This window comes from Camelina sativa, chromosome 15 (genome assembly GCF_030686135.1).
Source record: "Camelina sativa cultivar CO46 ecotype springtype chromosome 15, ASM3068613v1".
Lineage (NCBI taxonomy): Eukaryota > Viridiplantae > Streptophyta > Magnoliopsida > Brassicales > Brassicaceae > Camelina > Camelina sativa.
The window spans coordinates 16,842,777-16,869,176 of NC_141894.1; the positions used below are offsets into that span (position 1 = coordinate 16,842,777).

Consider the following 26,400-nt stretch of genomic DNA (forward strand, 5'->3'; position numbering starts at 1 on the left):
ATGCAAATCTATGTTACTTGTGGTGTATGGACACTGGATGCCAAGAAGGAGTGGAGATTTATTGATGATGAAGAAAAACGTGCTAGATTACTGACTTTGCAACCCACTACATCTCTTGAAGAGTTGAAGGTTATGGTTTCAGAAGACTATGAAATAGAGCAAAATATGTTTGATGTGGAATTCAGTTATCTACCCACAGAGGTTAAAGTTGATTGTCCTCCTGTTGTTGTGACAAATGATAGAGGTATGAAAAATTTTCTTGCATATCTGAAAAAGATAAACATGATTCGGTTGTGTGTTACTTTCAAAAGAGTAGTTGATGAAGGTGATAGGAGTAAAGTCCAGTTCGATCTGAATAAGTTCCCAGTTGATAGTAGCGATGATTGTAATGTGGAAGTTGATGTGGGAAAATCAGTAGGTGTTATTTCAAGGAATTCACCAAAGCCGACTAATGATGTATTAGAAAAGCGTACTGATGCTAATCTTGTTGATGCTGCTGGTTTTAAGTTGGAAGATTCAATGGTAACAAAGGGTGAATATTTCAGCAGTAAGGAAGCTTTACATGCTACTATGGAAATGTATGCAATGAAATATAACTGCGACTACAGGATTACAAAATCTGATAAGAGATGGTGGTGTATACGCTGCATTGATAGTGTTTGTAACTGGCGTCTCCGGGCTGAGTGTTTACAAGCGTCTACATATTTCAAAATCAACAAGTTTGTGGGTAACCATACATGGGCCCCTTAAAAAAAAAACTCATTTTGTAGGACTCCATCTGCAAGAACAATTGGACATCTCATTAAGCAAAGCTATGAGGGTGTGAAGGAAGGTCCTAAACCGAATGATATAGTTAATATTATTCGTTCAAGGTACGGCTGCGAGCTAACATATCACCAAGCTTGGGAGTCTCGGGAGTATGCAGTTAACGAAGTTAGAGGAATTCCTGAGAAAAGTTATGCTAAGATTCCAAAATACTTGCACATGCTACAAGAAGCGAATCCTGGTACGTTCACGAATTATGAAATTGACTTTGAGGGAAGATTTAAATATCTATTTATTTCTTTTGGTCAATCAACAAGAGGGTTCTACAAGTCAATGCGGAAAGTGATAGTAGTTGATGGTACATTTTTGAAGAATAAATACAAAGGGGTTCTCCTAGTTGCTACAGCTGTAGATGGTAACTCCAATTTGTATCCAATCGCATTTGGAATTGCTGATTCTGAGAATGATTGTTCATGGGAGTGGTTTTTTATGCAACTTAAGATGGTTATAGCTGATGAAGAAGGTTTATCATTTGTGTCAGATAGAGCTACATCGATTGCTAAATCAATTGGAAACATCTATCCATTGGCTAAACATGGTATTTGCATCCACCACTTGGTTAGTAATGTGATAACATATCATAAGGGCAGAGGTGTCGCTGGTAAGGTTGCAAAAGCATCAAAAGCTTATAGAGTTGCTGAGTTTGAGAAAGAGTTTGGGCGAATTAATAATATTAGTCCTGCTATTTGAAGTTATCTAGAGGAAGCCGATGTGACAAAATGGGCTCGCTGTCATTTTCCGGGTTATAGGTATGATATTAACACCAACAATGCAGCTGAATCAATCAATGCTGCTTTGAGGACACCCAGAGAGTATCCAATAATTCCTTTGTTAGACAGCATCAGAGAAATGATGACACACTGGTTTTATGAGAGTAGAGAGTTAAATGCAAAGCATAAAGATCCTTTAACTGTTGAGGTGGAGAAAAAGATTTCAAGAAGAATAGTGAAAGGTAAATTCATGAACGGTTATTTGATGAGCAGATCCAGGTTAAAGGTAATGGAGTAGACTACATTGTTGACTTAGAAAGAAGGACTTGTTCATGTGGAAAGTTCAGTATCCAAAAACTCCCTTGTAGACATGCTATAAAAGGAGCTTTTGATATAGGCAAGGATCTATATCCTTATGCTGATGATGTGTATACCACTACTGCATGGAGATCGCAATATGAGGAAACTGTTAATCCAATAGGTGTTCCTAAAGAAGAATGGCGAGTCCCACAGCATGTTGAAGATGCAAAAGTTTGACCACCTGAAACAAGAAGACATCCATGACGGCGAAGAAAAAGAAGATATGAATCAGCTGAAGACAAGATAAAATCATCACAAAACTCACAAGGGTCAAAGAGACATAAGTGTGCGCGGTGTGGCAAAGAAGGGCATAACAGAACGACTTGTGATATCGTGATATAACAATGGTTAGTGCATCAACTTAAGATTCCTGTTTTTGAATTTTTGATTTCATTTATATTTACGGTACTCGTTATGTTTCAGGTAGCTTCTGGGTTGTGTTTCACGGCAGCTGCTTTGTGATGAATGATGGTGTTCGATGGTTTTTATTTTCGATTAATAGACTCATTTGTTTTGAAATTCGTGGGTTGTGTTTCATGGCAGCACCTTTGTGATGAATGATGGTGTTTATTTTCGATTAGTAGACTCATTTGTTTTGAAATTCGTTGATGGTGTTGATTTAAGACTAATAAAATACTCATGTGTTTTGAAATTCCTTGCTGGTGTTTTCTTTCAATCAAACTTTCACTCATGTGTTTTGAAATTCCTTGTTTGAGTTTTCTTTCAATCAAACTTTCATTAAAACCAGAGTACAAAAAACAAGACTAACAAAAAGTGTTAAGCATAACAACAAAATACAGAAAGCAAAGACATCATATCATCTTCTTATAAAGCCACGCCATTGAAACTGCCAATACGACTAAGTACACAAATCCTCTGCTTGTTCGACTTCTCCATACTCTCTTTTGCAACCATTAGCTCTTGCCTGATGATCTCAATCATATGCTTCTCCATCTTTTCTTCCATCTCCTTTTGGAGCTCCACATTGTTTGGTACCATCTTTTTTAGATCCTCTAAGAGTTGGTTTTGTTTGCTTTCAACCATCCTAATCTCCTCTAGTACAGCATCATCAACCCAACGGAACATGTGTTTCTCCTTCTTCTCCTAAAATCATTGTTTGGATAACAATATTTAATAAATTTCAGCTATTGTGATGAATAACGACAAATAAAAGTAAATTACCTTCACACCAACAACACATCTGTAAAATCTTCTACAGGGATTCTCTTCCGTCTTTGAGGTGTAGGTTCTAATCTCTCCACCACACCAGCATCTACACGGAACTCCAACCTGAGAACTTCTGGACGGTAACCCTGACGAACCAGCCGAAGAACGTTGGCTCATGGCTCCTATCAGTTTTTACGATGAAGAAGAAGAAAGTATCGGGAAAGAAGAATAAGAGAGTATTGGAGAAGATCAAGTATTGGAAAAGACGATCCCTAATTTTATTTTTTTCCTTAAATATTAAAATTAAAAACCGGGTCATCGGTATGCTTACATCGGGTCATCGGTATGTTTAAATCGTGTATGTTTTTGTGTTCTTATGCTTATGAGGTTATGTTATTGAGTCTCATATTAGTCAGTCCTAAAGCAAATATACATCAAGGATTAATACTAATGACTCTTATATTAGTCTAACAAGCAAAAGCATCAAAAACCATCATTTACAAAACAATCATAAAGACACTTAAAAATTAGCCAAGGTCTACAAACTCAGCCGCATACACTGGACGCACATAAGTTTTCATTCGTTCCACTAGCACAGGATCCTTTGCTGCTGACCAAAGATCGACTGCCAACTTCAAACGAGCACGCTTGATGTTTTCATTGTCAATCAACTCATAAGATAGACCACACATGTGACACTCGATATACTTCAGGGCATAAACTCCACAATCACAACTTGACTTATTTAATTTAGGTGGCATACGAACCGGGATGATCTCGTATGGAGTCAACAAGGGAGCTTTTCCATCAACCTTTTTGTGAATCTCCTTCACGAGACGAGGGATGACATTAGCGAATGGCTCAACGTGTCTTCTGTTTTGGTATTGGTTGCAGTCGAAGACTTCAATTGTTCTAAGACTGAAGTTAATGCAAACTGAGATCCAGTGATTACCGTTAATGAAGACCGGTGCATAAATTCTGTCCAAATCTACAGCCCAACTTTTTCCTGTCTTTCCATGAGATGGCAGTTCACCTTTGGCATACTCTAACAAGAGGTGATTCCAAGTGTGGGTTCGTCCTGTCGATCTAAACTTATTGTAGTCGGCCTTGACGTGCTCGCTAAACTGACAATTCATGAAACCTACACGATCCAACTCTAGGCGGCCTAAAGATGTATGCTCCCGAAAAATATACATCGTTGCATCCATTTCCTGTAAATATTTAAAGACTTAAGTTTGTCATACTTTAAGAATATAAAATATAATATTTCAAAAGATTGACACGTACCTCGTTTCCAAGCCATTTGCCACCCATCATGACTCGCTCAAACAATTCTCGATCAAGTAAAGTTGGACCCAGTTGAATGCTTCTGTAAAAGTAAAACAATTGTAAGATTACAAAAAAAAAAATTGATAAATCATAACATGTATATAAAAATGTTTGAATCACGTACTCGTAGTGGATCCTACTCCAGTCTTCAAAAGCATTCCATAGATCATCAGAAACGAAAGTCAACACCGCATCCGGTTCATCTTTACCCGCGTCTTTGGGACTCAGTGTAGGATCAAATCCGGACACAACAGACTTTTGAGATAAGTGTCCTACTGTGTTCTTTAGATAGTCTTGTGTATCTACATTGAGGTCTATCAACAGATTATCTAAATCAAACAGTTTAACCTGAATTCTGGATTGAAATAGAGATTACAAAAGAATAAAAGTTAAAAATTACCAAAACAATTCCACAATTAAACATACCAAATTCGATAAACATGGAGTCATGATTAAGAGAAATCCAAACTGAAAATTTGATAATTTACTTATCATTGGACAATTCTAGATTGAAATCGAGATTAAACAAGGACAAAATTTAAACATGCAAAAAAAAAACACAAATTAACTTACCCAATTCGATCGACAAGGAGCAATGGAGAAGAGAAATTCAACCGGATTGACCTTGAGATAGTGAAGAGGAGACCACCAAAACGACTAAGAAGCAGATGGATAGAAGGCGGAAGACAGTGAAGATGGATAGACGGCAGAAGACGGTGAAGAAATCAAATCGGCGGAAGATGGTGAAGATGGAGAGAGATGGTGACGATGGAGAAAGACGACGGTGAGATGGTCAATATGGAGAGAGACGACGGTGAGATGGTGACGATGGTGAGAAACGACAGTGAGATGGTGACGCAAGATGGTGACGATGGTGAGATACGGCGGAAGGGTTTGTCGCGATTAGCCCTTTTGGGAAAAAAAATTAACCTTAATTGGTTTCCAATCGATCAATTTCCCTTATTTGTCAAAACCCAAAACACAACAATTTAGGCCCACTTGATGAAGCCCAAAAAACCGATTAATTGATGTTTCTTAATTTCGGGAGACAAAAAATCAACAAAATATATCTGAAAAACAATTAAGGGCATAATTGACTAATTTTATATCACAAAACCTATTTAACCAAACTTTTGAAAAAAAGTGTAGATGGCCAAATTTTTGGAAAAATCTCCTTGATTTATAATTTTCCCTATTTTTTATGTATTTTTTAGGGATTTTATTTGGTAGTTGTACTTATCCACAAATTTCGTTGTAGATTAAATATTGTATATTTAGCAGAAGGGCTTTTTAGATTTTCTATACATTGAAGAAGGAAAATCTGGAGGAACTTTTTTAAATATTTAAAATTTTTGAAATAATTAAATATGATTGATCAGAGCGAATATAAAATTTTCTATACTGGAATGACAAAAATTTTGTTTAGTTTTGCAGATTATTAGATTCGGAGGTGAAGATAATTAAGGAACATTATACTAGATTGATAGGAGGATACTTAATTCACATACTTTATTTTTGCATATTTCAATTTTATCTTTCAATTTTTTGAAAAATATTTTAATAATAATGGCATTAGTTATAAATACTTTCAAATTTCAAAACTACTTACAAAAATGCTGCAAAAATGTTAATATAGATAACTCTCAGGTTTGATAAGATTCATCATTTAATTAATGTGATTATGTGAAATTAATAAAAATTCAAGAGACGAGAAAGTTTTAAAGAGCTCTGCAACCCATATTTTATATGCTTAGCCTATACATCTCGCTGGAAACAATCTCCAGACACCTCTTAAATCATATCAACATATAAGAGAATTAGATTATGACCCGTGCTTTAGCACAGATTGAAATTTCTTTTATTTACATTATAATTTTAAAATAAAATATAATTATATAATTTATATGACGGCTTAACATTGTAATTAAAAAACAAAAATGGATTGATGAGATTAGATTTTTTGAAAACTGTTTGTCTCTACATATAACCAAGCTTCACCTTGAAAGACATGTTGAAGCTCATCAAAATGAATTACAAGACTTATTTCTAACCTTTCCTTAGAGATCTCTTGTGTCCTCCATAAAAGTAGGATTTGAAAATACAATTTTAGTCGTTTCTCATAAACTATTTATAAAGGAGAAATATCAAAGTGGAAGCACTCTTGGCCCAGTGGTTGGCCTAGGGTTCATTAATACTTCTACATCAGGAAGTCTGGAGTTCGAGCCCCAGATAATGCAATTTATTAATTGTGTAGATTTAAGGAGGCAAATTTACATAAGATCTCCAGTGATGCGCAATTATTGCTGTTCGCCATGGTTCATACAACTGTAGGAAGAGCGTTTATGTAGTGAATCTATTAGGGTCAGAAGGAATTGTCCATAGTAGAATCATATATAATAGTTCTCAATAATCTGCAATCAATAATAAATCCGATAAAAAAAAAGGAGAAATATCAAAAAAAAAAATATTTAATCTCTCTTTACTTAAATATGTCGGTAAAAAGAAAATAAAAAAAGAACGTTGTAATTGTTTATCACTTGGATGGAGCACTAAAAATAAGAAATTTGACAAAACAACAGACAAAACTAGTTCTAGTCAAACACATGAAAAGAGTTCTTCTACTTTATTTAGCAAACACATAAACTGTTGGAGTGACTTACCATCCACACAAAACCAGAAAGAAAGCTCTAAAAGTGTTGCATGCACGATCTAAATGGTGCTATCCTGGAATATATAATCAGATTCAGAACCGATAACTAAAATTCGTAAAATGAAACACATTTTGAATGCACGATCTAAATGGTTCAAATAAAGCCCACGAAAGATTCAGCCTTCTACTACCTAAATCTGGAGATGGAAAACTTGGTGAGCAAGTCCATTTCCTCTATAGCGACTAAAAAAAGAAAAGGGAACATCACTACCGATTCTAATTCTTCAATTAGGGTTTTCATTTTCACAAATCTCTTTGCCTTTCATCATGTTTCTGTTTCTCAACCAGGCTTCGATGTTGTGCCAAGGCAAACCTGCGTTGATGAGATCCTCTCATTTTCTCTCTAATCGTATCTCATCTTACTCACTGCAACTTCCTTCTAATCGTCTCTCATCTTCCCCTCATGTTACTAAAGGTCGCCACACTTGTTTGGCAAAGAAGGTGCCGGATGATCAGTATGAAATGATGTGGGTAGCTTGCCCTGGCTGGTTAGCTACTTTCAATTACGATGGAATCGTGGGTTTCGTTGATAGGATGTGGGAGACAGAACCGAAACACTTTTCGTCGCCTCCTTTGGTAAGTTTACCTCGTTGCCAAACTCAAATTGTCACCAACGTGTCCTCATCTTCTCCTCTTGATGAGGAGGACTGTGTTGTGGCTGTCAAGTTTTTGGGGCCTCAAATCAGCTTTTTCAGGCCTGCTCAACGTAACTCTGGGTGGACCAACATCAGAATCGAGAACCCTTGCTTCTACTCCTCCGAAGTCTATGTTTTCCAAGAAATATGGCAAGTTTCGTATTCCTGGATCTGGAGGCCACGTCATCGGATCATGGGATCTCCACACACACAAGCTAACAACAACTCAGAGTTTGCGGTTCCGCAACCTTCCCGACCGGACCAAGACCCAACGCCAGCTTCTGGACTCTTGCAGCACGAGCTTATTGTTGGTGGAGTCAGAATCAACAGATGAAACTTTTTTGGTCAAGTGGTTCAAGAAGGCCTCTGGAAAGAAGATGAGAACAAAATCTGTGATGGTGTTCAAGCTAGACAACAGAGGAAATGCTACTTACACTCAAGACATTGGAGATCTCTATATTTTACTTTCACAAGATAAAATTTTGTGTGAACCCGCAGCTGCAGCTCATCCACTTTTCAAGCAGAAAGCTAACCATGTCGAAACCGTTGATGAGGGTTGGGTCTTCTGCTCTACCAATCTGGCTAGTGGCGAAGTTCGTATAATTTTATGACTTTGTTATCATCTCTTTCCAATTAATTATGTATATTTTTTTTTTTTTTAGCAAACACATAAACTCTAGTTTCTATTCGGAAACCAAACCAGAAAGAAAGTTCTGAAACTGTTGCAGTGACTTATCATCCACACAAGTCATCTACCAAAAAAAAAACAGAGCAATGATCAATGATCAAAGACAACAACGTTTGTAATAATCAGTTAGGTTGATGATATCAGATTGTACCTTGAGAGTGTTATGGATTCGTTCTAGTGCTTCTCAATTAACGCAGGAAAAGTTAACTAGATGGAATTTTCTTTGATTCAAGATTTTGAGAGGGTGTGATCCTATTGAGTTCGAGCTTTGATTCAAGCGAATTTTATTTTGTGTTTTCTAAAACACCGACCGACATAATATTTTGTGTTTGCAAAACCGACCTGATTAAGCTTACGGGTTTTTTTTTTTTTTCATTTTTTTTTTTACTATCGAGTTTGCGTTACATCGATCCAGTTCAATGAAGAAAATATCAAATCTTCCAAGGGATATAGCGGAGGAGGTGCTCTGTAGAACTCCGTTGACATCTCTGAGAAGAATTCCATCTACTTGCAAAAAATGGAACACATTAACCAAAAGTGGGGGCTTTGCAAAGAAGTACCTTGGTGATCAAGCAAAAGTAGCAGAAGCAAAGGAGTTTATGGTGGTCATGATGATGAATTTGAGGGTCTATTTGATGAGAGTTTTCAATTTTTCATAACAACAACAACGTCTAATCATATCTAAAGCGGGAAGGTGAACTTATAGCTTAGGCGATGAAGTTGAGATGTCTCAAGTTTTTCACTGCGACGGTATATTGTTATGTATCAGCATCACGAAAGACAAGACTAGTCTCGTGGTTTGGTACCCGTATTGGGGTCATACCCGGTCGATCGAGCCCACACACAACTTCCACATAATCAATATGTATTCTTATGCTCTTGGATACGACAAGAGTAGCAAATCCCACAAAATCTTGAGGTTTATTAATTTTACGCGTCCTACTTTTGATGAGTTCAAAATTTACGATTTTAACTCTGATTCATGGAGGGTTCTAGATGTCACACCAGACTGGACAATACGTTTTTTTTCACCTTGGCGTGACTCTCAAGGGAAATAGGCTTGCGTATTGGTTTGCTACAAAGAAGTATTCGGAAACCTACGACGATTATTTCTTAGTCTGTTTTGATTTCACAAGAGACACATTTGGGCCGTTTTTTGCCTCTTCCGTTGATCAGTTTCTTCAATCTGAAGATAAATAGCCACTGCATATATAGGTAAACACACAAAATACTTGCACAAATAAAGCATCTTGGTGTTTAAACATAATTAATTGGAAGAGAGATGATAGCAAATATTATCCCACATCATATGACAAATGCCATACAGATACTATTCTACAAACATAATCCACCACTAGCCAGATTAATAGAGAAGCTGCACCAGTCGCCATCAAGGACTTTCACGTAGTTAGGCTTCCGGTCGAGACCGGAATCAAATTCAGCTGCCGGATCACCAGTAATTTCATTCGAAATTTCATTTTGTGAGAGGTAAATGAAGAGATCTCCAATGTCTTGAGTGTAAGTAGCGTTTCCTTTATGGTCTAGCTTGAACATCATTACAGCTTTTGTTCTCATGATCTTTCCAGAGGCTTTTTCCTGTACCACTTAACCAAGAGTGTTTCATCGGTTGATTCTGACTCCAGCCAGAGTACGCTAGTGCAGCAAGATTCCAGAAGCTCGCGTTGGGTCTTGGTTAGACCGGGCAGGTTTCGGAACCTCAAATTCTGAGTTTTTAGCTTGTGTGTGTGGAGATCCCATGATCCAATGATGTGGCCTCCAGATCCAGGAATACGAAACATGCTATGTTTCTTGGAAAACATGACTTGCGACGAGTAGAAGCAAGGGTTTGCGATTCTAACGTTGGTCCACCCAGAGTTACTTTGAGCAGGCCTGAAAAAGCTGATTTGAGGCCCCAAAAACTTGACAGCCACAACACAGTCCTCGTCATCAAGTGGAGAAGATGAGGAAACGTTGGTGACAATTTGAGTTTGGTAACGAGGTAAAGTTACCAAAGGAGGCGACGAAAAGTGTTTTGGTTCTCCTGACTCCCAACAAGAATGAATGAAACCCAAGATTCCATCGTGATTGAAAGTAGCTAACCAGCAAGTGTAAGGATGCCACATAATTTCATATTGATCATCCACAGGCACCTTCTTCTTTGCCAAACAAGTGTGGCGACGTTTAGTAACATGAGGGGAAGATGAGAGACGATTACAAGGAAGTTGCAGTGAGGAAGATGAGAAACGATTAGAGAGAATGATGAAAGGCAAAGAGATTTGTGAAAATGAAAACCCTAATTGAAGAATCGGTAGTGATGTTCCCTTTTCTTTTTTAGTCGCTTCAGAGGAAATGGACTTGCTCACCAAGTTAAATTCATACGTGAACTATAGAACTGTGCTAAATCATTCCGTCACTTAGCAAAAACTTAAATTCACAACCTAAACTTATATTTTTGTGCTAAAACATACACGAGCTCTACCAGCGCTAAATTACAGTTAAAACCCGAGGACATGGATGCCACGTGTCGGGTGACACCGTTTTAGACTATTTTTTTGTTAACTCGAGAACTATAAACCCCAGAAGTCACAAACAACATCAAACATCGTTATAAGAATGAACAACTGAAAACAAAAATAATCAAACATGCCGTCTCGTTTTTCTTCAAATTCTCGAACACAACAGTTTGGTGTCACTTCTCTAACGACTGACGAATCCATTAAGCATGTTGTTAGTAGATTACGAGATACGAGTTGAGTTAGACAATAGATGGTTTGTACAAAATATCACAAACAGGAAGCAATGACAAGCCAAACAAAAAACACGGTTCCAAATTCTTAAAACTGAGGAAATAACAAGCTGTTTTAAACAAGGTTCCAAAGACCTAAAACAAACGGCAAAAATAAACCAACGTTCCAAAGACCTACATATCTGAGTGCATCATCTAGAAAAACCTGTTGTTCGATAATTGAGTTTGGTTAAACGTTTCGGTCATGATGTGCAGTTTGTGTTATTTCATTGGAGAGATACAAGTGTGAATAGACATAATTCATTGAGTTGTTGTGTCTATTTGTTTTCTATACATAAATCAATTTTTCTTGATGTAAATAACAAGTTTCAGTCTAATAAAAGTTTAAATTTCATTCTTGTCTTCTTTAAAGAGAGAAGAAACAGAGATCTTCTTCTCTCGATATTATAACAAAACCTACCCCAAAACAGCTACATTAATTGTCTTCATGCCGCCTCATCAAACCCTGCACAATCATCAGGAAAGACATTTTCAAAGAATGTTTAGAAAAAAAGCAAATCCAAACTTAAAACAGAAAAGTTTTTACCTTAAATCAAATTATGACGATAGGCTTGGTTGGCTAGGTCCTTCCCCGTGACCAGACTCACTAACACTTTTAGTTATGTTCGCAGTATGAAAAAATTACAACTTAGCCAGAATATAATGTTTATGGCCCTTAGTTTTGTAAAATTGCTAACAGTGGCTTTGTAGATTTTTCGAATGAGTTAAAGATTCATAATGTGGGACCAAGATGAAAGATCGAGTCGACTATTTGATAGTGCATATAGACAAATACTTGCACATTCCAAATAAAAGCATCTATTATTTGTCTACTAGAAATAGGCTTGCGTTTATTTTTATTAATTATGATATATCTTAAATTTACAAATATATTTTTGAAATAGATTTTTAGTATGAATTGTTTTGTTAAATGTTTAATATGTGTTTTTTTATATATATGGTTCTTAATGTTTGGACGCAAAATAAAATAAAAATCCCTTAAAGTTTCGTTGTTTTGAATTTTATCGTTTTGTGATAAATTGTTAGGTTCTTAGATAATATCCATCGCATATACTATTGGTGTCTTTGATTCTTTTCTTAATATAAATGTAAGACATGCTTGAGGAGAGAGACGAAGAAAATATCTTCTACAAGACAATTATATTATAATTTTTTTTTTAATTTTTGAGTCTCACTTAGACACTCTCATCGGTATCACTGATAAAGATGTCCTTAGGGCATCTCCAACCTCATTCTATATTAAAGTCAATACTCTGTTTTAGAGTAATATTTGCTCTAACCCTACTCTATATCTTACTCTTAAATAGAGTAAATGGTATGATTACTCTATATGCAACATTATTTTTTTACACTAACTCTATTTTAGAGTATAAAATAGATTGATATATTGAAAAAAACTATGCTCTATTTTAGAGTAAAAATAAAAATATATATTGGAGATAGTCTTAGCACACATGAGGTTTGTGTAGAAACCATATATCAGACATTCAAAACAAAAATTGAGTAGTGAAAATAGTTTACAAATATTTATAGATAAATCTCATCTTTCCCTACATCTTTTCCAAAAATTTAATATATGGATGCGATCAAGAATTATATGATGATTCGCTAGATCTCTATAACCATAGAATTACTATCAAAACTCAGTAACCATGAAAAAAAAAAATATGTTTTACTCTCAATCATAAAGAAAAATAGTTGATAAATATTTATCTCTTTGCGAGTGGTTTTACAACTTTATATATTCTTTAACTCAATCTTAATATTTGATTTTCTTTTTGACTCTACAATATGTTGCTACGGTGTTATTTCCTTCAATTAGCCTCCTAACAAATTTCTTGTGAATTAGAAACTCTATATGAATGCTTACAATGTGTTATACTTCTATGATGATGGGTTATTTCTCGGTCCTTGTCTCTATTCTTATTCATTATATTTTTTTAATTATCAAAAAAATGAACTCTCCAACATGTCAATTGGTGTAGATGGAAGGGAAGACAAAATTAGAAAAATTGATATCAACAGTAGTTACATTCCAATTATTTTTCTGACATAACTACATTTCTAATTTTTTTAATTTACATCTAAATGTCTTTTTTAATTAACTATATTTGAACTTATAATTTATATGTTGACTTTTCCATCAGATTTTGATGATTTTAAAATAAAATTTGTGAGAAAAAAAATCAGACCGACTCAAATTCATCCAATCAATAAACTAAAATTTTAAAACCTGAATTTTGTACTAATGAGATACAATATGTTTTACAAGATAACAGAAGAATCACCAATGATCATTTTGAATAATTATTAAGTTTATTCGCGATATATCATATGCTCCAGTATTTACTCTCTAATCTTGTAATCATCCTTAATAAAATTCTTTTTGGAATAATGCATATTAAAATATGGTTCATGTCATAATTTTTTTTGAAATATCTTATACTATATATATCTCGCATTAAATTTTGGATAAAACTCATGGAAAGAAAAATGTGTCAAATTTAATGTTTTTTATTAGGTAACAGAAGAATCACCAATGATTATTTTGAATAATTAATAAGTGTATTCACGATTTATCATATGCTATAATTTTTAATCTCTGATCTTGTAATCACCCTTAATATATTTTTTTTTGAATAATGCATATTAAAAATTTATGAAATATCTTATAATATATATCGCATTAAATTTTGAATAAAATTCATGAAAGAAAAGTGTGTCAAATTTAATATTTTTTAGATTCGATATATTATCTCTATTTTCTAATAATTTTAAAATAAAAAGTATAATTACCATTAGATTATTTTTTGAAACTATAGTTTTCTATTATTTCATGGGGTGATTAAGCAATTATATTATTTTTATTTTCTTTTAGTACATACGTTTTAAAGACAGTCAAACTGTAACTTATAGAATATTAAATATAATTTAATTTTATCTGAATTTTGTCTTTAATACAATATATATAATTATTGAATACAATGTGATTTTTAAATATATTAGAACATATATATTTAATTAAAATTAGTCTATCATAAATTAATTTATTTCAATTTTATTTTTAAAGTATAAAACCTTTTTTTGTTTTAATTGGTTTGATCAGTAGTTTTATTTTTAGGTTATATGGTATATGCTTTCATTAGGAAGTATATTATATGTTAAAACTAAAAGTTGGAAGAAATATATTTTTTGTAAGAATGTGAATTTTTTTATTTTAAATGCAAACTATACACCATATAAGATATAAATGAAATGAAATATATAAAAAGATGTTTACTTTAAAATTAGTGAGAAAGACATATGTCAAAAACTTTGTCATATTATATAAGATATAGACAAATACTTGCCAATACCCAATAATGCTTTCATTTAAATGAATGATATAAAATGGTAATGCATTTGAGGTTTGAAAGATATTTTAAAAGAGAAGACAGACTCTCAACAGTACAAGAAAACATGTTGTTTTCCTACTGCAGATTTCGAAGGAAAATAGAAAAAAAGAGGTGTTTCCTTCCATTTTCCTACAAAAACATGTTGGAGGTAATAGCCCGAAGGAAATCATTTTTGGTAGGAATTTCGTAGAAAAAATCTTACCAATTTCCTACAAAAAAAGTTTTCGTAAGAATTTTGTAGGAAAATAGAAAAAAACTTTTTAACCATTTTCCTACCAAAATGTTCGTAAAAAAATTATTTCTTACTATTTTCCTACCAAATCTATATTACAATTTTCCTACCATATGTTTCCTTCTATTTTTCTACCAAAATATACTTGTGAGATTCCTATGATTTTCCTTCCAAATTAATAAATAATATATAAAATATTTTTTTCAATATTAATATTAATTTTGAAATTGAATTAAAATAAAATAATCATTAACGATTAATCTGAATGATATATATAAAATCATTTATTTACAAACAAGTAAATCTAAAATCAATTTATATCAAATTATTATTATTTTAAACATAAAAGATAACCAAATCAACCCAACTGGTCTGGTTAAGACTATAAACCGGCCTAAACTGAAATAAACGATCCATCATCGGAGAAGCGGAAGAAAGTATCGCCTCCGTGAAGATTTCCTTCCTTGCCATAGATTCTTTTGTTTCCTCGCCGTAGCTTACTGGCCTCGCCACATCGGAGCCGCTATCCAAGCTACGCCGCCGCTGGGAAGGGAGTTTCAACCAACGAAACCAAATCTTCGATTCAAAGATATCAAAGTTTCCGGAAAGATCAGATCGAACTTGAACAAATGAATCGATACTAAGGATTAGAGCATATACCAAATCTTCCGAGACAGAATCCTTGTAACATACTGATCTCCTCGTCTCTCCTACTGCAACCTCCATTTTTCTCGATTAGGCGCTTCACATGTTCTTGCTTAAAGCCTTAAAAATCTATTAAGAAAAAAAAAAGACGAGAAGAGAAGAACTTAGCCAAAGAAGAAAAAAAATAAAGAGACGAAGATTAGTAGATCTAGGTTTGGGTGGAGGCCTGAAATGTTTTAAGGGAAGAAAATAAATCTAGGTTTATTTAGTTTGTAGGAATTCTGTAGGTTATGTTTTTTTTTTAGGAAATTAGTAGGAATTTAGTAGGAAATAAATTTAGTAGGAAATTGGTAAGAAAAGTTTCTTACTATTTAATTACGAAATTGTTTCAGTACAGCTTTTGTAAGAAATTGGAAGGAAATTTTCCTACCAAATTCGTACCGCTATGATTCTTATTTAATTCTTTCTATTTTTCTACGAATTTTCTTATGACTTTAAATTTTAAAAGAATTTCGTAGGAAATTTCCTACGATTTTCTTAAGATTATACGTCGTAGAAAATTTCATACTAATTTCCTACGATAACTATTTTTCGTAAAATAGTCGTAAGTTTTTTGTAGGAAATTTTTCCTACCAAAATTTTCGAAGGAAATTTGGTAGGATTTCACCATGTTTTCTTGTAGTGCAATATTTTATAATAGAGAAATCTAACTAAAGAATGGGGGAGCTAGCCAGATTGAGAGTAAAGAACTCGTCGGCATCAAATATTTCGACGTGGTTGGGCGTTAGGAGGTAGATATTGGAACTAGCAGGTTCACATGAAAGTTCAGTGTCAGAGAGTAAAATGCCGAGTTCTCCAATGTCTTGAGTGTAAATAGCGTTTCCTTTGTCTTCTAGTTTGAAAACCATTACAGCTTTTGTACTCAGGATATTTCTAGAGCTCTTCTTGTACCATCTAACCAAGAAAGTTTCATCGGTTGATTGTGACTCCAGCAGCAAGAATTCGCTCGTGCAGCAAGATTCCAGAAGGTCGCGTTGGGTATTGGTCAGCTTGGGAAGGTTTCGGAACCGCAACCTCTGGATCTTGGGTGGTGTTTGCTTGTATGTGTGGAGATCCCATGATCCGATGATGTGGCCTCCAGATCCGGGAATACGGAACATGCCATCTTTCTTGGAAAACATGACTTTGGAGGTGTAGAAGCAAGGGTTTGCGATTCTGACGTTGGTCCACTCAGAGTTACTTTGAGCGGGTTTGATAAAACTGAGTTGAGGCCCCAAAAATTTGACAGCCACGACACAGTCCTCCTCCTCAGGAGAAGGTGAGGACATAACCACGTTGGTGACAATCTGAGTTTGGCAATGAGGCAAAGTTACAAAAGAAGGCAACGAAAAGCGTTTCGGTTCTCCTTTGTAAGCACTGAAATGCACAATTCCGTCGCCGTCGTAAGTAGCTCCCCAGCCATTGCAAACTACTCGCCATATTTTCCTTTCATCTTCCTCCTTGAAACTCACGATTCCGTCGTCCTTCTTCCGGAAATAAGTGCGGCTACCATTAGTAACATTCCTAACCTTCAATCCACAACCGTTGATGGAACAAGGAGGGGTTCGCAGTGAGGAAGATGAGAAGCCACTAGAGAGAAAAAGAGAGGATCTCATCGACGCAGGTTTGCCTAGGCACAACATCGAAGCCTGGTTAAGAAACAGAGACATGATGAATGAATAATGAAAGATCTTAGCGGAAGGCACGAGATTTGGGAAAAAAGAGAACCCTAATTAAAGAATCGGTAGTGATGTTCACCTTTCGCTACTATTAATTTATTAATCACAGAGGATATGGACTACTTGCTCACCAAGTTTTCTCACATGCGATGGCCAATTTGTAAGTAAAATCATTAAATCCTTAAAAATATTGAGATAGGCGCGCAAGAGAATTAAATCCTTAAAAATATTGTGCTTTCTCTCCAATAACCAGCTCACTTTTTTTTTTGTCAATCCTTTGGCTAAAGAACTTGTGAATCTGAGATTATTTTTAGATTTTACTTGTTGATCAACTTGTCAAGTGAGTCATAGCTTGTAGTTTTTTTTAGCATTGAATTTGAATCAATGAACACTTTATGAGTTGTATGTTCGTTTTTAAATCCATTTAAACTGGAAAACTCTTCTTCTGATGCGACCACTCCGTAACAATCGATGAAACCTTGTGAATTTTAGGGAGTTTTAGATCTCTGATTAGTCAAGTCTTTCCTTTAGTGTGTCTGCTGCTGAGTGTAGATTACTTGGCGAGTAGCCCACAATAAAGAAAAAAAACAATCCTCTGTAGCACATGGGCTAAATTCTCATTGAAGACTAAACCTTTTTTTAACACTAGGTTTTGAACCCACTCGTGATATATTTTGATGAAAATTATATATACTCACTCCATTTAAAAATATAAGAAACGATCACTTTAAAAAAGTTCAACCAATCATAAATAAAACTGCATAATAAAAATTATTAAACTAATCTAAAAGTAGCATAGAAACTTAAAAACATCTTATATTATGAAACAAAAAATATTCTCTAAAACATATTATGAAACAAAAAATATTCTTTAAAACATCTTATATTATGAAATGGAGGGAGTATGTGATATATGACAGTAATGAAATATTATTTTATAAAAAAATTATATTAGTATTAAGTAAAAATTTAAATTTCAGATACACAATTTTAAAAAATATAAAAATGAGTTGTGTTATACATTCAAATCAGATAAAAAAAATCATGAATTTAACTCGACGTCCAGGCAAGGCGAATCAAACTGGTAACCTCACATATAATAAACCATTTATTTGACCACCAGAAAAATGTTTTCGTGTTTTTTATTCAATGTTTTCTTATTTTTCATATTCTTTCTTGTCATTTTCATTGTCAAATTTTATGGTAATTGTCATCGTTATTTTTATTTAGTTCTTCGTTATACTTTTCTTCTTTTTCTTCTTCCTCGTCAACTTTTTCACATTTTTTCATTGAAAAATCTTTTTTTAGACTACCATACAACTTGTTAACCCATCAAACTCCAACTCCAAGACCAAAATCATTTCTTTCCTCATAAAATTTGTGCAATTCATAAAGACCAGCATAGTCAACACATGCATCCAATTATTGATAATTTCATCCATATACTTATTCGGTTTAAGATCCACACGTATTGAAACTACTCAAACCAAAATTCTTACTCGCAAATAAAGCAAATAAAGTTTAACATTTGTGCTTTTCGTCGATCTTTCTTCTTTAAACTCAAATAACATTAATTCAAGTTCTTGCGACGTCAATCCTTCTTTCTTAGACTTAAAAATAAAATTTTTACTGCAAGAATATCAAATCATATTTCTTTTATTTCTATAAATTTTACTTTTTTCTTCTAAAAATTCTTAATAATATAGATTACTACTATATTTCCAAAAATGTTAATTAGTGAAATATCTAATTCTTATTGGTTGTTTTAAATCTTATATGGACACCTTTAGGAGTTTATAGCTTCAACTTTTTATTAGTATAGATATAATATTTTAAAATTTCTATGGAGGTTAAGTAATTGTAATATTTTCAAACATTCTATGAAGTTTAAATATTTTTAATATTTGAGCCTTTTAAAAGTTTCAATATTTATAATATTTTAAATTTTTAAAATTTATAAATTATAATTTTTTAGAAACCTTTTATAAGCTAAGAAATTTTTAAAATTTAAAGATTATAAGATTTTGAAACCTTTTAAAAGCTAAGACTTTTAGAAGTTTCAATATTTATAATATTTTAAACTTTTAAAAGGTTTCAAAATATAATATTTGAACCTTTTAAAAAGTTCAATATTTATAATATTTTAGACTATTAAAATTTAAAAATTATAATATTTAAAAACTTTTTAAAAGCTAAGAACTTTTAAAAGTTTCAATATTTATATTATTTAAACTTTTAAAAGTTTTCAATATTATAATATTTTTTTGAAACTTTTTAAAGTTTTAGTTTGATCAAATAAAAAATCAGATCAAACGAATAAAACTTTTTAACTTGGATGCCTGATAAATCAAGCTTTCCTGCTCATTCGCTGTTGGAAGCATATTAATCTTTATTTATACTGATTCTGAACCATAGTCTAAAGATTTCTAGCCGATGTGGGATGTTGTACATAGTTCTTTTATTTCTATAAATTTAAAATTTTCCTTTTTCTAAAAAATCTGGAAATTTAAAAAATGTTAATGAATGACATGTCAAATCCTTATAGGTTGATTGTTTAAAATAATTCTTAATATTGAAAATTCTGGAAATTTAGAAAATGTTAATGAGTAACATGTCAAATCCCGATAAGTTGTTTAAAATCTTAAGGAGCTTATAGGTCCTACTTTTATTTAGTATAGACTAGGTTTTGAACCCACGCTACGCGTGGGTTTATTTGATATATTTTGATAAAAATTATATATGATTGATGACATTAATGAAATATTATCTTACAGAAAACTTTAAATTACTATTAAGGAAAAAATTAAATTTCATATACACAATTTTAAAAAATTTAAAAATTAGTTGTGTTTTAAAATCAAATCTGATAAGAAAATCATGAATCTAACTCGACGTCCAGGCGAGGCGGATCAAACTGGTGACCTCATATATCTTAAACCATTTCTTTGGCCACCAGAAAAATGAAACAAATTTATAATCATGAATTTATCTCCTTTTTCATATTTAATTGATCGCTATCACCTATGTTTTCATGTTTTTTATTTAATGTTTTCTTATTCTTCATATTATTTCTTGTCATTTTCATTGTCAAATTTTATGGTAATTGTCATCGTTACTTTTACTGTCCAGTTCTTTGTTATACTCTTCTTCTTGTTCTTCCTCGTCAACTTTTTCACATTCTTTTACTGAAAAACCTTTTTCTAGACTACCACAGACCTTGTTAACCCATCAAACTCCAAGACCAAAATCATTTTTTCTCATAAAAATTGTGCAATTCATGAAAACCAGCATAGTCAACACATGCACTCAATTATTGATAATTTCATCCATCTACTTCTCAAACCAAAATCCTTACTTGCAGAGAAAGTAATATGAACACATGTATAGTAAAAACAATATTTGTGCTTTTCGCCGATCCTTCTTCTTTAAACTCAAATAACATCAAATCAAGGTCTTGCGACGTCAATCCTTTTTTTTAGACTTAAAAATAAATTTTTTTACTGCAAAAAGTATCAAATCATCTATAAATTCATACACAAAAACATGTTTTACAGCTCATAAGAGATATAAAACACAAACGGAGATAAGTAAGATATTTTTAATATATTAAAAATTTTGATATATAATAGTTAGTAATTCTTAAACTTTTAAATTTTTAAAAGAGATTAAATATTTAAAATATATTAAAATTTAGATGTAATTTAATTATCTGTAACATTTTTTAGAGTTAAATATCAATGACACTTTCACTTTTATAGAGTTTAAATAGTTATAATATTTTCACATTTTTATGGAGGTATTTATAATATTTCTAAACATTATATAATAAATATTTAAACCTTTAAAATTTTTAATTTGCTAAAATAAATCAAATAACATTTAAATTTGGAAACCTGATAAATAAGCATAAATCAAGCAAACCTGATAAATTTATAGTTAAAAACATATTATTTTTACTTATAATGGTTCTCAGCCATTGTCTAAAATTTTCTAGCCGATGTGGGACATTGTACATATTTCTTTTATTTCTATAGATTTTTTTTTTTTTTCTAAAAAATCGTAATAATATAGATTACTACTATATTTCCAAAAACTTTATTAGCGAAATATCTAATTCTTATTGGTTTTTTAAAATCCAATATGGACACCTTTAGGAGTTTATAACTTCAACTTTTTATTAGTATAGATATACTATCTTAAAATTTGGGTTTTGTGCAAAAAAAACTCTCTAAGTAGTTTTTTTTTGCAAGAAAACCCTTCAAATCAAATAAATGCAAGTCAATACTACAATATCAAAAGTCACCCGCAATATAACCCTTTCCTGTATTGATGACGTGGCAACTTAAAAATCTTACAGTTTTGAAATAAAAAAAATGGCAACATGTTTCCATTTATTTTTAAATAAAGATTAAAGAACAAAAAAATTATTTGTTCTTCCTTTGTTTGTTTATATGTCCCCAGTAGTCAAAAATCTCTAATTTTTTTGGTATGAATTTAATTTCAAAACCTATACACATTAAAATCAAAGTCCTAATCTAAAACAAAATTTATAATCTTCTTCAAGACATTTCCCTGGAAAAAGACAAATCAAAATTGAGATCAATTTGGTTTAAAAAACTGAACATTTAAGTTCAAAATCGATTACCCAGTTCATAAATTTGAGTTCTTGTTCATCTAAGATCCAAGAACTGAACGGTAAGAGCAAAACAGTCCCGCAGTCCCGCAGAACTGAAATTAAATTCATACCAAAACAATTAGAGATTTTTGACTACTGCGGAGATATAAACAAACAAAGGAAGAACAAATAATATTTTTGTTCTTTAATCTTTATTAAAAATAAATGGAAACATGTTGCCATTTTTTTATTTCAAAACTGTAAGATTTTTAAGTTGCCACGTCATCAATACAGGGAAGGGTTATATTGTGGGTGACTTTTGATATTGTAGTATTGACTTGCATTTATTTGATTTTAAGGGTTTTCTTACAAAAAAAAACTACTTAGAGGGTTTTTTTTTGCACAAATTTCTATGGAGGTTAAGTAATTGTAATATTTCAAAACATTCTATAAAGTTTAAATATTTTAATATTTGAACCTTTTAAAAGTTTCAATATTTATAATATTTCAAATGTTTAAAATTTAGAAATTTTAATTTTTTAAAAAGCTTTTAAATGTTAAGAAATTTTTAAAATTTAAAAACTATAATATTTTGAAACTTTTTTAAAGCTAAAACTTTTAGAAGTTTCAATATTTATAATATTTTAAACTTTTAAAAGGTTCAAATATAATATTTGAACCTTTTAAAAATTTTAAAAAGTTTCAATATTTATAATATACTATTAAAATTTTAAAATAGTAATATTTAAATACTTTTTAAAAGCTAAGAGCATTTAAAATTTTCAATATTTATAATATTTAAATTTTTTAAAAAATTAAATATTATAATATTTTTTTGAACTTTTTAAAGTTTTAGTTTGATCAAATAAAAATCACGATCAAACCGAATAAAACTTTTAAACTTAGGACGCCTGATAAATCAAGCTTTCCTGCTCATTTGTTATTGGAAACATATTAATCTTATTTATATTGGGTTAAATCATTTTCTAAAAATTTTCTAGCCAATGTGGGATATTGTACATAGTTTTTTTATTTCCATAAATTTAAAATTTTCCTTTTTCTAAAAAGTTCTGAAAATTTAGAAAATGTTAATGAATGACATGTCAAATCCTTATAGGTTGTTTAAAATAATTATTAATATATAAAATTCTGCAAATTTTTAAAAATGTTAATTAGTGACATGTTGAATCCCTATTGGTTGTTTTAAAGCTTAGGTTTTAAAAATCTTTTAAATGTTAAAATTTTTTTAAAATTTTAAAATTATAATATTTTGAAACCTTTTTAAAGCTAAAAATTTTAGAAGTTTCAATATTTATAATATTTTAAACTTTTAAAAGGTTCGAATATAACATTTGAACCTTTTAAAAAGTTTCAATATTTATAATATTTTAAACTATTAAATTTTAAAATAATAATATTTAAAAAAATTTTAAAAGCTGAGAGCTTTTAAAATTTTCAATATTTATAATATTTAAAATTTTAAAAAATTTAAATATTATAATATTTTTTTGAAACTTTTTAAAGTTTTACTTTGATCAAATAAAAAATCGGATCAAACCGAATTAAACTTTTAAACTTGGACGCCTGATAAATCAAGCTTTCCTGCTCATTCGTTGTTAGAAACATATTAATCTTATTTATACTGGTTTGAACCATTGTCTAAAAAATTTCTAGTCAATGTGGGATGTTGTACATAGTTTTTTATTTCCATAAATTTAAAATTTTCCTTTTTCTAAAAAATTCTGGAAATTTAGAAAATGTTAATGAATGACATGTCAAATCCTCATAGGTTGTTTAACATAATTTTTAATATATAAAATTCTGCAAATTTCTAAAAATATTAATTAGTGACATGTTGAATCCCTATTGGTTGTTTTAAAGCTTAGGTGGACAGCCTTAGAAGCTTATAGCTCCTACTTTTATTTAGTATAATTACATTAGAAAAAAAAAAAAAAACTAAAACTGGCGAATCTTTTGCTTTCTCTGTTTCATTGAAACAAACAGTTAGTTATATATACTTTGTTTCGTCATCTTACTGTTACACTATAGTTTGCTTGTTTCGTGAAGGATGAAAAATAAAATTAGCACTTAGCAGCCTCTCTCTAAAGCATTTTAGCTGAAAGAGTAAAAAAGAAAAAGAAATGTTAAGTTTCATGGACTCCTAGTTCAAAACCATGTTCTCTGTATCTGGAATCAAGACACTTTGCATAAGCCTTGATGATCATATTCAACACATACGCATTTGGAACCACACCGTTCGACTTCATCTGCTTAGTGAGCTATCTAACAGCGTGAAGATACACATAACACACATTCAATTTGTTGAATCTCTTGAGCAATGAGCTTAGAAGCAAAGTATAAGCCTCAAGATCAGGTTTCGAGTTATTAGATTGAAGAGAAACTTACGACCACAGCAGAATCTGATGATGCAATTGTAGAGAGGAACACTCGTTTCACAAGCGCCAGTGATTACTTCTTCCATTAAGATTTCGACAAATTTGTTCCGTTTTCTGGTAATTGCTTGTTTGATCATGGCATGGTAAGCTTTGTGGTTGTGTTTGTAGCCTCGTTGTTGAGCGGTCCATCGGAAGATGTCGAGAGCTAGACCTGCAGATCAATTGGTGACAGCTTGTCCTGTGGGAAGGTTGTTAAAGGGTGGGGACAAGGGTTCGAGGAACGCCTGGCGCACCAATAACCTACTGGTGGATTTGAATATCCACAGTGATGGGTTAGGATCGATGCCCTGCAGGGCCAGCTTGGGGTCCGTTGGGACGGCTAGTGGGAGGCTAGTGGGGTCCACGGATGGTCCGTTGGGGCAGCTAGCGGTGGGCTAGTGGGGTCCACGGGGCGGGTTGTTACATTTAACAACATTTGATATTGATGGGAGAGGAGGAGAGAATGATTACTTATAAGATGATAATCCAAATTAGATAACGGAGATGAATCTTTAAAAATAAGAAAAATGTAAAATATATATCATGTATTATCTAAAATTAAATTTTAGCATTAAAAATTACAATGATATTTCATTTATTTTTTGTAACCCATACAACAAAAATAAGAAATCAAAAAAAAAAAAAAAAATGATTTGAGGTATTGTGGAAGAGAATGAGAGTATGTGAAAATGAGAAAGTAAAAGAATGCCAATATGAGAGAATGAGATTATGCTTATTTATATGATAAGAATTGATGGAAGTTACATTTAGAATTATGGAGTTACAATAATAATTTATTGTGTTTGAATAAAAATTGAATGGTGGAATATGATTAATGCATAATTTATTTTATTTTCAGTTATAATTTTAGTTTAATGTATTGGGTTAATTGGGTCAATATTTTTTAAAGCAATTAAATAATTAGAAAGCAAATAAAAAATTTAAAAATTAAAAATCATTAAATGAAAATCAACCAATAAGGACATAGGTGAATTTTAATTTAACTATGGAAATTTGAAAAATAAATATGAATAGATTAGAAAGACAAGAAATATAAAAGAAATATTTTATTTTTATGTAAATAAAATAAAATTTTAAGTAATGTTAAATATATATAATACTTTCTAAATTAAAATATAGAATGAAACTCTTACAACACATGTGAGATTTAACAACATTTAATATTGGTGAGAGAGGATGAGAGAATGATTACTTATAAGATGATAAGCCAAATTAGATAACGGAGATGAATCTTAAAAAATAAGAACAATGTAAAATATATATCATGTAGTCTATAAAATTAAAATTTAGCATTAAAAATTTACAATGATATTTCATTTCTTTTTTTTGTAACCCATACAACAAAAATAAGAAATAACAAAAAATGAAAAATGATTTGAGGTATTGTGGAAAAGAATGACAGAAGTGGAAGAAAAGAAGAGTACGTGAAAATGAGAAAGTAAAAAAATGCTAATACGAGAGAATGAAAGAATGCTTATTTATATGATAAGAATTGATGGAAGTTACATATAGAACTATGGAATTACAATAATAAATTACAATAATAATTTATTGTGTTTGAATAAACTGAGTGTTGGAATATGATTAATGGATAATTTATTTTATTTTCAGTTATAATTTTATTTTAATGTATGAGTTAAATGTATTGTGTTAATTGGGTCAATATTGTTTATAGCAATTAAATAATTAGAAAGCAAATAAAAAAGATTAAAAAATTAAAAAACATTAAAAGAAAATCAACCAATAAGAAGAGACCAAAACCTTACTTTTATGTATATGATTTTCTCTAATCCTAGAGCAATTCTAGACAAAAATAAAATGATTCATTGGAGAAAATTACTCTAAAATAGAGTAAGAAAAAAAAAATATGTCGGAGATGGTTTAATCTATACTAGTATTTTTGCAGCAGTTTTTTCTCAAAAATACTTTTTGGAAAGTTTTTTCATTTAATGCATTGACATTAATGTTAGTTACCAAAACTTTAAAATTAATTATAGGTAAGATTTTAAAACATAAAGAAATCTTTCTACCTCATTCAAACATAAATATATGATTCCCTTTCATTTTTTATTTGAATTTATATTTAAATTATCTTAAATTATTCTATAA

The 26,400-nt window shown here is 31.4% G+C and overlaps 2 protein-coding genes, 1 long non-coding RNA gene and 4 pseudogenes across 4 annotated transcripts; 2 read left to right on the forward strand and 5 right to left on the reverse strand.

Moving 5' to 3' along the window:
• Window positions 1–2,237, forward strand: LOC104748569 (uncharacterized; annotated as a pseudogene).
• Window positions 2,238–2,720: 483 nt separating this feature from the next.
• On the reverse strand, window positions 2,721–3,239 carry LOC104789106 (uncharacterized protein At4g04775 pseudogene; annotated as a pseudogene).
• Window positions 3,240–3,589: 350 nt separating this feature from the next.
• LOC147926745 (uncharacterized) lies at window positions 3,590–4,841 on the reverse strand. Its single transcript, XM_087487189.1, has 4 exons — window positions 4,818–4,841; window positions 4,516–4,739; window positions 4,350–4,431; window positions 3,590–4,273 (listed from the first exon to the last, which is right to left on the reverse strand). Exons 1-4 carry the CDS (start codon window positions 4,839–4,841, stop codon window positions 3,590–3,592), a joined length of 1,014 nt encoding a protein of 337 aa, XP_087343315.1.
• Window positions 4,842–7,368: 2,527 nt separating this feature from the next.
• On the forward strand, window positions 7,369–8,347 carry LOC147926746 (uncharacterized; annotated as a pseudogene).
• Window positions 8,348–9,759: 1,412 nt separating this feature from the next.
• Window positions 9,760–10,936, reverse strand: LOC147926747 (uncharacterized; annotated as a pseudogene).
• Window positions 10,937–15,109: 4,173 nt separating this feature from the next.
• On the reverse strand, window positions 15,110–15,769 carry LOC147926748 (uncharacterized). Of its 2 annotated transcripts, none has more exons than XR_015582973.1 (2): window positions 15,518–15,769; window positions 15,110–15,433 (listed from the first exon to the last, which is right to left on the reverse strand). It is a non-coding gene; the product is annotated as an uncharacterized LOC147926748 (long non-coding RNA). The 2 variants fall into 2 exon arrangements; XR_015582974.1 differs by having other exon boundaries at window positions 15,110–15,400; window positions 15,518–15,763.
• A 443-nt stretch (window positions 15,770–16,212) lies between these two features.
• LOC147926749 (uncharacterized) lies at window positions 16,213–17,211 on the reverse strand. The gene has a single exon (XM_087487190.1). The coding sequence runs from the start codon at window positions 17,209–17,211 to the stop codon at window positions 16,213–16,215; it is 999 nt and encodes a 332-aa protein (XP_087343316.1).
• Between the last annotated feature and the right edge of the window lie 9,189 nt (window positions 17,212–26,400).